General features: G+C 44.1%; 1 protein-coding gene across 1 annotated transcript in view; it reads left to right on the top strand.

Moving 5' to 3' along the window:
• The window catches only part of szt2 (SZT2 subunit of KICSTOR complex), a 152,784-nt gene that overhangs the window by 26,090 nt on the left and 114,546 nt on the right, over positions 1–12,148 (top strand). Inside the window, exons 24-35 of the mRNA XM_062997134.1 lie at positions 58–196; positions 1,095–1,337; positions 1,592–1,793; positions 1,894–1,941; positions 2,829–2,956; positions 3,663–3,939; positions 6,542–6,704; positions 7,309–7,401; positions 8,115–8,193; positions 10,004–10,309; positions 10,405–10,543; positions 11,256–11,372. Coding sequence (XP_062853204.1) covers positions 58–196; positions 1,095–1,337; positions 1,592–1,793; positions 1,894–1,941; positions 2,829–2,956; positions 3,663–3,939; positions 6,542–6,704; positions 7,309–7,401; positions 8,115–8,193; positions 10,004–10,309; positions 10,405–10,543; positions 11,256–11,372 — 1,934 coding nt within the window. The remainder of the gene's footprint in view (positions 1–57; positions 197–1,094; positions 1,338–1,591; positions 1,794–1,893; positions 1,942–2,828; positions 2,957–3,662; positions 3,940–6,541; positions 6,705–7,308; positions 7,402–8,114; positions 8,194–10,003; positions 10,310–10,404; positions 10,544–11,255; positions 11,373–12,148) is intronic.

The raw sequence follows: 12,148 nt of genomic DNA, 5'->3' as shown, positions 1-12,148 counted from the left end.
AAAAGTGTCACTCGTGTGTGTGTGTGTGTGTGTGTGTGTGTGTGTGTGTGTGTGTAGAGCTTCAGTAATGCAGATCTGGTGGATGAGGAGTCGATGCAGATGGAGAGAGAGCGTTTGAACCCTCAGTGGAAATGCTACGCTAAACACATCAGCGCACAGCAAATTCTGCTCATCTTTATCCCAGCTACCTACGCCGGTAATAAAACCATAACACACACACACACACACACACACACACACACACACACACACACTGCTTACATAATTATTGAGCACACACTAGTCCTTCAGTTATTTTGAAGGTTGTAGACCGGCTATCTCAGCTCCCACAACCCCACTGTCATAGCTGAAGTTGGTCGCCTCTTTAAAGGTTTCTAGTTGGCGGTCAAAAGGTCAAAAATGAACAAACTCATTACTATACTAAACAACATCTGTCTGTCTATTTATCTGTCTGTTTGCCTGTCTGTCTGTTGATCTATATGTATGTCTGTCTGTCTGTCTGTCCTGTCTGTCTATCTATCTATCTATCTATTTGTCTGTCTGTCTGTCTGTCTGTCTGTCTGTCTATCTATCTATCTATCTATCTATCAATCGTCTGTCTGTCTGTCTGTCTGTCTATCTATCTATCTATCTATCTATCTATCTATCTATCTATCTATCTATCTATCTATCTATCTATCTATCTATCTATCTATCTATCATCTATCTATCTATCTATCTATCTATCTATCTATCTATCTATCTATCTATCTATCAATCGTCTGTCTGTCTGTCTATCTATCTATCATCTGTCTGTCTGTCTGTCTGTCTATATAATCTTGTCTATCTATCCATCTAAAGTGACTGTATTGTTGGTCACTGCTGCTCCATAGCATATTGACTATGATCTGAACTTAATTTGTTTATTTATATTTCTGTTACATAAAATGGAAACTCGTCACATTTCAAATGTAAAAATTCACAGTTAATTATACAAACAGAAAATTACTGTAAAAATAAATAAATAAAAAGCATGTAGTGTCGCAAGATGTAGTTTTTGATTTGTCCTGTGTAGTATTTAAGCTTCAGTGTAAATTCAGTTAAATTTTTTTCAGATGTGCAGATCTTGATGTCCTTCGGACTGGGAGTTAAACCTCAAGTGAACGCTGATGCGAATGATGATGAGAAGACTCTCAGTCAGGGAAACAGCCAATCACAGAGTGGCTTCCTGAACAGCTCCGCCAACGGACCTGTAGGAGAGATGGATTTTGCAGAAGCTGGTGAAGGTCTGTCAGGATTGAACGCTGAAGCAGAACTGCAGAGCACTGAGAACCAGGACCCAGTGGAAACTACTGCAGGTTGGAGTTCTCTACAATCAGTCTTTACTCTGGGGGTGTGGCTTATTAGTGCTTCAGTCTCTTTGGGGGTGTGGGATCAAATCCCACTGCTGCCAACTTATGGTTTGTTTGGGACAGTGGTAGCCTAGTGGGTAGAGCTTTGGGCTACCTGGAAGGTTCAGCATGTTTAGAAGCAGATGACTCGAATTCTGAGTGTTAGAGAGGCATAGCTTTGTACATGGATGTTTGTATACTGAACATTCTCACCTCTTCAGTCTCATCTATAGAGGAGAAGGACAGCGTTCAGTTTTCAGAGCCGGAGAGACAAGATCATTCTCGTCTGCTCTCTCAGCAAAACGGCGGAGACGCTACCCGTCCCCGCTGTCCCGTCTACATCTACAACTGCTGCATGGATTCACTGAAAGACCAGCTGCTCAGTCAGCACTCGAACCGCCGACCCAGAGACGTCTTCCTCAGGTGAGTGCACATACCTAGAGGACTGTGACCTGTTTATCTTGGTTACTTTGATGTAATTTGACATCATGTATCTTTTTCCCCCCACTTTGGTTGAGAATAGACCACAAGATGCAGCATCCTGGGAGCTCAGTCAGCAGCTGAAGTCCAGGTAGCAATGCTTACTGCTTCCAGCTGCTGCTTCTGAGCCAAACTTAAAGGTCTACTCTGTGGTCCGGGCTGCAAAGTGGTGAAGGAATAGTTCAGCCAAAAATAAATCAATCAGCTTTCTCACTTTTCGAATGTTGTCCATCAGTTTGATACGTGTTTGCAATGTCTTTTCTGTGAGGCGGGCGGCACGGTGGCTAGGAGGGTAGCACTGGTGCCAAGAAGGTCCTGGGTTCAATTCCCAGGTATAGCGGTCTAGGTCCTTTCTATGTGGAGTTTCAGAAAGACTGAGGTTTTTAAATGAAAACGAGACACGAAATGTGCTTATATCTACAGCACCAGGGAAAATAATTAATTTTTTTACATATTTAAATCTAAAACATCTTTTATAATTCGTTTTAAATGACACAAAGTGAAGAAGCAACTTGAGTATCGCCGTATAAAGGACCGGTACTGCGCTAAAAATGAATCAATCCATCAATCTATGTGGAGTTTGCGTGTTCTCCCTGTGTCTGTGTGGGTTTCCTCTGGGAGCTCCGGTTTCCTCCCACAGTACAAAATTGTAAAATATAAATGACAGACTGAATTTTAACCAATAATCCACCCACTTTTCAACCCAAATCCCACTCTGCTTTCTTCAGACGTTGAATATCATTCAAGGTTTAGTCTGGCCCAGCGAGACTACCTGAGTTCCACTTGATTTTCCAGCTTGGCTGTGCGCTGGCTGTCACTGGTGGTGGAAGCGTGTGTGCGTGTGTGCGCGCGTGTGCGCGCGTGTGCGCGCGTGTGTGTGTGTGTGTGTGTGTGTGTGTGTGTGTGTGTGTGAGAGAGAGAGAGTTGGTTACTGATGGTGGCTGGTATGTTGGGGTCTGTTTTTTTTCTTTTTTTAAGGTCTCTTTCTCAGGAGCGCAGCAGCTCCTCCTCCTGGTCAGAGCTGATGCTGCACCCTCATAAGCAGAAAGAACTGGCCAACTACTGCAGCCTTCTACAGGAGCACTACTACCAGAGCTACGTCAGAGGTACCTCACAACTACCCCCCCCCCCCCCCCCCACGCACATTTACACCTACACCTGGGCAGCACGGTGGCTATGTGGGTAGCACTGTCGCCTCACAGCAAGAAGGTCCTGGGTTCGATCCCCAGGTGGGGCGGTCCGGGTCCTTTCTGTGTGGAGTTTGCATGTTCTCCCCGTGTCTGCGTGGGTTTCCTCCAGGTGCTCCGGTTTCCTCCCACAGTCCAAAGACATGCAAGTGAGGCGAATTGGAGACACTAAATTGTCCATGACTGTGTTCGATATAACCTTGAGAACTGATGAATCTTGTGTAATGAGTAACTACCGCTCCTGTCATGAATGTAACCAAAAGAGTAAAACATGACGTTAAAATCCTAATAAACAAACAAACACCTACACCTGCTCACACATGAGGTTTAAATATCAAAAATGTCATTTTGGGTGTAATATTTAACACAACATGGTCAAAATAGGCTGACCAATGACAACATCCCCTTCAGAAACACTGATGTTGGTTGAGAATGCTTGGTTAGCAATCGGGGTTCATCCCAAAGGCGTTTGCTGGGGTTGAGATCAGTTCCTCCACCAGAATATAACAGATCATGTCCTAAGGGTCTTTCCCAGAAGTGTTTTTTTATTTTTTTTTATCTCAATAATTAGAAGCACCGTCCACATACTTTTGGCCATGACGTGTTTGCACTGATGTGTGTTCAGGTGTGTACCGCAGTCTGCAGCAGGCCTACAGCATCAGCTCCCAGGACGTCCTGACAGCCATGGACTACTGTGAGGAGTCACTGCAGGAGATTGACATCACATCCTTCCTGCAGACCCTCTGTGGGCACGTACGCACGTTCCGTGAGAAGCACGAGCCCCTCGTGGCGGAAAACGCGAGGAAGCCCCCGAGATTGGCGCCCACCTTCGTCGTCGGGGAGGAGGAGGAGGAGGAGGAGGAAGAGAGAGCGGACAGAGCCACACTGGTGTCCTCATCCAGGTATCTGCTACACCGTCAGATAATAATCACATCTCAATGCTTATCCAGTGTATAGTCCTGGTCAGGGTCAATGTGGGTCAGTTGGAAACATTAGGCTGGAATAGGGGCTGGATTGGATGCCAGTCCATCACAGAGCAACACGCCCGTACACATTCACCCGCTCACTCACATATTAGACTAATTTAGAGAAAATCAATCCACCTTTCTGATTTGAGGAGGGCTGCGTCCGAAATCGCATACTTCCATACTGAACAGTACGCGAAAGCAGTATGCGAGAGCGGTTAGTGTGTCTGAATACGTAGTATACATTAAACAGTACACGAAAAGTACCCGGTTGACCTACTTTTGAGTATGCAAACGATGCACACTTACAGTCCGATAATCTATCCCATAATTCAACTGGAGCTGCAATGGCGTTCATATCGAAGACGAAAGATGGCAGAAAGTGGAGTAAGACAAACATTAAAAATGTTATGATTAAGTACAACCCAAATTTAATTTTGTCCGATTTTAAAATGGTTATAAGTAGGGATGCATCAATACCATTTTTTCCCAACCGAGTACAAGTACATGTATTTTTGTACTTGCCGATACCGATACCGATACCTATTTAGAATACCATTTTTTTAAACAAAAACACACGTGAGAAGTGACGAGAAGTTTAATGATACCACGTCCAAAAATGCACGTCAACAAGTAGCGAGTGATCAAAGTGTTTGTGCGCTGATGTGATGAAATCAAGAGGGAAAAATAAATGAATCTGAGTGGATTTGGCAACATGAATAGCATGGATTGTTCTCTAGTGAGTTGGAGGTTAATAAATATTTTTGCAATGTTGGTGTTTTGTTGTTATGTTTTGTAGAGAACGATCAGGTCAGAAGTACTGTAAAACGATGTATTCTGATATAAACTTTATCATCCCCCTGTCCCACCTGTTTACACTCCTCTCCTGCGTTTCCCCTCACACCGTATCCTGCGTTCTCATTGGCTGTTCGACATGTCACTCATTCCCAGTCGCACATCTCAGATCAGATATCTGACGTGCTAGAAAACTCGATTCCGGTCGCCGAGCGCTCGGCAAGCCGGTCGGATCGAGTTGTTGGATAGTTCACACTTAGCGATCGAGAGCCGAGTTTCTCCCGAGCCGGCAAATCTAGCGCCGACCAGTCGCCGAGCGAAAATCAGGGCAAAGATCGTGTAGTATGAACCAGGCATAACGCAGCAACGTGCAGGTATCGGATGTTTAGTATCGGAGCCTCGTTTGCGATTACGAGAACAAGTTAATGAGCGCGGTATCGGGCAAATACCCGATACTGGTATCGGTACTCATGCATCTCTAGTTATAACTGTAGCGATGAGACGACATGCATCACGTGACGTTGGTAAGATGGCAGACGTGGTACGTACTGAGGAAGAAGGCTAGCAGCATCATCAAAGACACCACACACCCCGGACACACACTGTTCCAGCTACTACCCTCAGGCAACCGATTCAGGACAATAAAAGCACGCACAAATAGACTAAGGAACAGCTTTTTTCCTAGAGCTGTGACCTCCATCACACACCACAGAACTGAAAAAGACTGAGCACACACACACACACACACACACACACACACACACACACACACACACACACAAACACAGTGTGTTATTTTTATCTTTTTATCTTTTTTTTTTTTAAGAGTGTAAATAATGTTTCTGTGTGATTACTACTACTGTCTTTCTTCTACTGCTGCTACTCTATTGGAGAGATGCCACTCGAAGTTTCACTTGTTTGTACTTGTGTACAGTGACAATAAAGATTCTATTCTATTCTGCGAGGTTGCGTGCATACTGCACACTTGCGTACTAAAGGAGCGTACTGCTTTACCGCCCGAGCAGTGCGCACCGCCTCGAATCTAGTACGTGCTGTTTAAGTGTGCGATTCTGGACGCAGCCGAGGTGAAAAGAAACCGCAGATCTCAGTGCAAATTCACAGAAATGGTGAGAACATGCTAAAGTTCTTACAGACATAATCCAACTCAGAGTTAATACCTCCAAGGTGTCACTGTTAAGGCAACCAGAGTACTGGGAGACACCCACACAGACTCAGAAAGAACGTGAGAGACCAGTATTTATTTATTTATTTATTTATTTATTATTATTAATAATAAAAGAGGGTGGCTCGGTGGGTAGCACTGTCGTCTCTCAACAAGAAGATCCTGGCTTCGATCTCCAGGTGAAACAGTCTGGATCCTTTCTGTGTGGAGTTTGCATGGTCTCCTTGTGTCTGTGTGGGTTTTCTTCTGGGAGCTCCGGTTTTCTCCCACAGTACAAAGACGTGCAAGTGAGGTGAATTGAAGATACAAAATTGTCCGTGACTGTGTTTGATATTAAACTTGAACTGATGAATCTTGTGTAATGAGTAACTACCGTTACAGTCGTACAATGACGTTAAAATCCTAATAAATAAATAAATAATAAAAGAACACAGGATGTCTATAAAATTTTGACTTCAGCTGTATTTCTCTGATGGGTTTTTTGTTCCTCATTGTGTCTCATTGCTTCATTTGATCTTCGTCCTCACACTGACTTTGCTCACTTGAATTTGCTCTCTGTAGTGTCGAGCTGGAGGACGTAAGTGAGGTGGAGTCTAGAGAAAAAGTTTCCACCCCCATCCCACCTAAGGGACCCAGGTGTTTGAAAATCCCAGAATTCTCTCTGTCTTTGCTCCACTCGCAGCAGAACTGTGAGGTATATCCTGACCTGCACAAAATCATACAGGTTTGTACATCCAACTCAAGTTGTCCCACTGTCCTGTCCACTCAGGCCACCCTTACACCTTGCACCACATTCTTCCTTATGCTTAAAACACTCTCAGAAAAGTTGGGACAGGTGTGTTTAGCACTGTGTTCCATCAGCTTTCCTATTTATGAGACTTTTTAACGGTTTGGGAACGGAGGCCACTAATTGTTACAGTTTAGCATGTGTCATTTTTGTTCATTCTTGCTTGATGAGACTTCTCCTTCTCTTGATGCTACATACATTTTTAATAGGAGACTGATCTGGACTGCAGGCAGGTCAGTCAATCACTCTGTGTCTACATTTCAATGCTGTATTAAATAAAACCTGGCTTTGTCCTGCTGGAATAGGGCGACATCTTTTCCATTAAATGCGACATGTTCTTATGAAGATGTGTTGCCGTCATGAGATATTCCTTCTAGATCTCTTAGCCTGACCACGAAGCGGTCACCTTGCAGCAGATTTCTGGTTCGGCTGAGCCTTTACAGAGTTTAATAATAGTTGTCTAATAATAATAATAATAATAGTTTTAAGTTTAATAATAGTTGTGTAATCTCTAATGTGTTTATATTTCTGTCTTTTGTAGGAGAAGTTCTTGGAGATCGGTGCTCAGTATTTCAAAACTGTTCCCTCCAACCCACATTATTTCTTCTACTGCCCTCAGTCCTCCAAAAAAGAGGTGCACTAACAATGCTGTAGTTAAATTCTGTTCCAATTCATCTTTGTTCTGTCAAACGTACCCATTTCAGCTGTTTAAACTAGGGATGCAAATGTTTACCAATGTCTTTTAACCGATAACCAACAAACTTATGCTGTCTCATCAATACACACTATGAGGCCAAAAGTATTTGGACACCTGACTGTGAGCATGTTGGACATTCTATTTCCAAACCAAATGGTATTAAAACAGAGTGACCGCATTTGTATGGGCAGCTGTAGCCTTGTGGTTAAGCCCCACTACTTTTGTCACTGTTGGGCCCTTCAGCAAGGCTCTTAACCCTCAATTGCTTAGATTGTATACTGTCACAACTGTAAGTTGCTTTGAATAAAAGCGTCTGCTAAATGCCGAAAATGTAAATGTTCGGTGGGGCTGAGGTCAGGGCTCTGCAGTGTTTTCTCTTGTCTGTATAGAGCGCGCTTTGTGCACAGGGGCTTAGTCATGCTGGAACAGGAGAGGGCCTTCCCTAAACTAATGCTTAAAGTTGGGCACAAATCATTTCCTTTATATAATTGATTTATTACACCTGTTAGCAGTTGTTGTGGTTGAAACACATGAATTGCAGGGACTTTTTTGGTGGTTACTGGTTAATCATTGGCATCTCAAGTTTAAACAAGATTCCCAAAGTCGTTTTAATTTTCATTCAAATCATTTTGATGATTTTTCATTTTCAGGAGGAGTCTGATGAAGAGAGGGAGAGGAGGATCAGTGAGGAGGGTGATGTCTCTGAGGCTGAGCTGGCCACAGAGGACGGTAAGGGAAGCGTTTACACCAGTTACCTCACATTTTCTCCAAACAAAGATCAGAAATGTGTGGATTTTCGGCTTCTCTGTGGTTCTGGATGTGAAAGCTGGACTACAAGAGAGCAGTACTCCATTATTGGTTGTTTTACATTCTTTTCACTGGGCCATAGGAACTCAACACACCCAATAATGGAGTACAATAAATAGTCCAATATCTTTTCTGTGTGTATCCCCTCTGATAGGCATGTGCAATTTACATTATGTGATGCAGTATTTATTTATTTGCAGTATTTGTTTAAACAGTACTGGTTGTTTGTAAATTGGTTAGGTAAAGTAACTTGCTGTAATGACTGACTTGTTGTAACTGGGTTTATGTTGTATTTGATTTGATTTTATGTTGTATCGGTCATTTGTCTTTTATATGCACCCAGGTCGGCGACTGTAATTTCATTATATGTTCCATATAAAGACAAAAAAACCTATCCTAGTCTAGTCTAGCCTAGCCTAGAAGACTACTGATGCTTTTGTAGACCTTTTGAGAGCACCTTGGACAGTGAGGAAGAAAAACAAATGGATCCCCGAACCAAATCAAATTAAACCTTTCTTACGAAGCCTAGATAAGCGAATGCTTGGAAGAGGAAGAGGATGGCCAGCAACAAGATGGATGGTGCTAAGAAGAATAATAAATCAGCCATAATGAAGTAGACACACAGTAGACAGGATAGTCTGGAGAAACACTATTCCTTCCATTTTCTCCCAATTTAGTGTAGTCAATTTTCCTTCCGCTGCTGGGGGATCCCTGATTCTTTGCAGTCGAGGTGGGTATATTGCTGCTCACGCCTCCTCTGACCCGTGTGCAGCCCTTAACGGAACCCTTTTCCACCCATGCACTCTGCACAGGCGCCTCTATCCACCAATCAGGATCCTTACACAGCGTTTGAAGACCCCGCCCACATAGTCCGGGCATTCCTCCCTGCAGGCACTGCCAATTATGCCCGCTAGATGGCACCCAGCCGACCGGTGGCAACGCCGTGTTTCAAACCGAGGAGTTCAGAATCTCTGCGCTGGTGTGCTAGCGGAATATCCCGCTGCGCCACTTGGGCGCCAAAACACTATTCCTGTGGTCACTAGGAGCTGGGATAATAATAATAACAGCTCACATTTACAGATGCGGCATATCTCAGCACCATAAAGACTTTACCGTTCGGGCGGGGCAGGCGGTTTAACCCCTTGATGATCAGAATAAATAAAAATACTCCTCTGTAGTAATTTAGCCAAAGCCAAGATAACTCAAGACTGGTTTCAAAAATAGAGAAGGTGGAGGTGCTGGCATTGCCTGGCCACTCATTAAATAGTTTGGTGGCGTTGAGACTTGAACCCTCAACCTTTTGATTTGATTTATAATAATTCAGTTTATTAATTGCTGATCCACCATCATTCTGTCAGTGTCAGAGTTTATGGGAGAAATTGTGGGACCTTCTTTTGTAGAGCTACTCATTGGGAGCCACACAGCAACGTGGGTCTTGTGGACATGGGTTCGATTCTCACCTCCAGTCCCTTTCTGTGAGAAATTTGAGATTCCATCCCATCTCTCAAAATCATGCAGGAGATTGATTGTCTTATTTAAATCATCTTTAGATTTAAGTGAGTGAGAAATGTGTGAGTTTCTGATACCATTCTATGGCTTGACGCTCTGTCCAAGGTGTGGACCCAGTGCAACCTATCCACAGTGACCCTGACCAGGATAAGCCTTTCTGATAAGGATAAGCTTCTCTGTCACCATTTATTTTCTGGTTTGTTTATCAATACCTGCTTTTCAGAGAACGTGTCGGGGTGCTGCATGGTGTCGGAGAGCGATACGGATCTGGAGGTGGAGTACCAGGAACAGGCGAACTCCAGAACCGACGAAGACGACGACGAAGACGACGACGAAGCCGACGCCCATTCAGGATCTGAATCCAACACTGTGAACCAGGACGAGGACTCGTTCAGTATCCTGGATGGAGACTCTGTGCTGGAGGCACCTGAACCTGAACTGCCTCCTTTATTCGTCCACCTCGTCTGCTCACTCAGCACCAAGAACAGCCACGGCTCCATGCCAATCAGGACGCTGCCCACCTGCCTGGGTACGGCCGGCACGTCCGTGTGTCACACGTGAAGAGATTTGGCCCGTTGAGGAAAGCAGTGAGTAATCGTGGGCGTGTTTGCTGTGCTGTTTCAGGTGAGCTGGTCGGCTGTCTGGAGAACGCCGAGTCTCTTCAGTCGGTGGATCTGAACGAGCTCTCGGTCACTCTGGACATTTTTGTGTTGACGTTACCACTTGAAATCGAGGTCTTGGAATCGGACATCAGCCACATGAGGCAAGTATCGCTTCTCCTGTCAGTCCAACGTCACAGTGCAAGACGACTTGCTTCTTGTCAGCAGTTTCATCCATTTTTATTGTAGATGTTCACTGGTCACATGGTCAAAATTATGTGGACAGCCCCCTTTTTATTATTTTATTTATGCATTTCTCCCCTGTTCTTCCCAATTTAGTGTAGCTAATTAGTCTTCCATTGTTAGGGACCCCAATCCCATCTGAGGAGGGTACATTTTGCCTGACATATCCAAGCAGGCCTCATTGCCCAGCATCAGTGCCTGGCCTCACATTGTACGGGTACAAATTTACACCAACACACTTCTCAGATATTTTCGAAGAGTCCTCCCAGAAGAGTGGAGGCTGTTAAAGCTGCAGAGCTGTGAGGTCTGTTCACACTGATCATGAGCTTTTAGATCATCTCATTTCCAAACCACGGACATCAAGGTCAGGTCAGGTGCTCATGTTAGACGTTCCAGTTTCCTTCAAGGGCTGAATTCTGGACTTGTGCTGGACACTGGAGTTCCTTCACACCACACAAAAGAGCCTTTTCAAAACTGTTGGGACAAAGTTGAAAGCATATAATTATTTGTTAGCAGTGTGTCTGGATGAAACACTTGTTCTTGTAATGAGAAGGGGGTGTCCACATACTTTTTTTTAATTTTTTTATCCCCGTTGGACTTAATTTAATGAAACTTGAATGTGTTTGTATGCAGGTACACGTCTGAGAGCAGTGTTTCCATGTATAGGTCTCCAGGTCAGCCGTCCTCTTATCGTTCTGATGAAGAGCTCATGGAGAATCTGGATGGACTCCGGGGGGTCGGAATAGATGGGTTGGTTACATTTTGTTTATTATTATTAGTGCTTTTTTTACACTGCATTCTCAGACTGGTGCTTCAGTTATGTACCTGCTATACACCGACCAGGCATAACATTATGACCACTGAGAGGTGAAGTGAATAACACTGATTATCTCTTCATCACGGCACCTGTTAGTGGGGGGGATATATTAGGCAGCAAGTGAACATTTAATCCTCAGAGTTGATGTTAGAAGCAGGAAAAATGGGCGAGCGTGAGGATTTGAGCAAGGGCCAAGTTGTGATTGCTAGACGACTGGGTCAGAGCATCCCAGTCTGCAGTGGTCAGTATCTATCAAAAGTGGTCCAAGAAAGGAACAGTGGTAAACCGGCGACAGGGTCATGGGCGGCCAAGGCTCACTGATGCACGTGGGGAGAGAAGGCTGGCCCGTGTGGTCCGATCCACAGACAGACGAGCTACTGTAGCTCAAACTGCTGAAGAAGTTAATGCTGGTTCTGATAGAAAGGTGTCAGAATACACAGAGCATCACAGTTGCAGGGCTGTTTTAGCAGCAAAAGGGGGACCAACACAATACTAGGAAGGTGGTCATAATGTTATTCCTGGTTGGTGTATAAAATTAAATAAAATATGTCAAAAGTCTGAATATTGCTAGTCTAACATTCAGTGCTAGACTTAAAAACTATAGAAATAAATAGTGAGGCATAATGTGGTGCTATCGACTGAACTAGTTGACGGTGTTTATGTTCATGTTGCTGTTCTACTTTATAGCCAATTTCACATCATTGCACCA

The sequence above is a fragment of the Trichomycterus rosablanca genome, chromosome 6 (assembly GCF_030014385.1).
Source record: "Trichomycterus rosablanca isolate fTriRos1 chromosome 6, fTriRos1.hap1, whole genome shotgun sequence".
In the NCBI taxonomy this organism is placed as follows: domain Eukaryota; kingdom Metazoa; phylum Chordata; class Actinopteri; order Siluriformes; family Trichomycteridae; genus Trichomycterus; species Trichomycterus rosablanca.
Note: the sequence above shows the minus strand (reverse complement) of the source record. Positions and strands in the feature narration are given on the sequence as shown.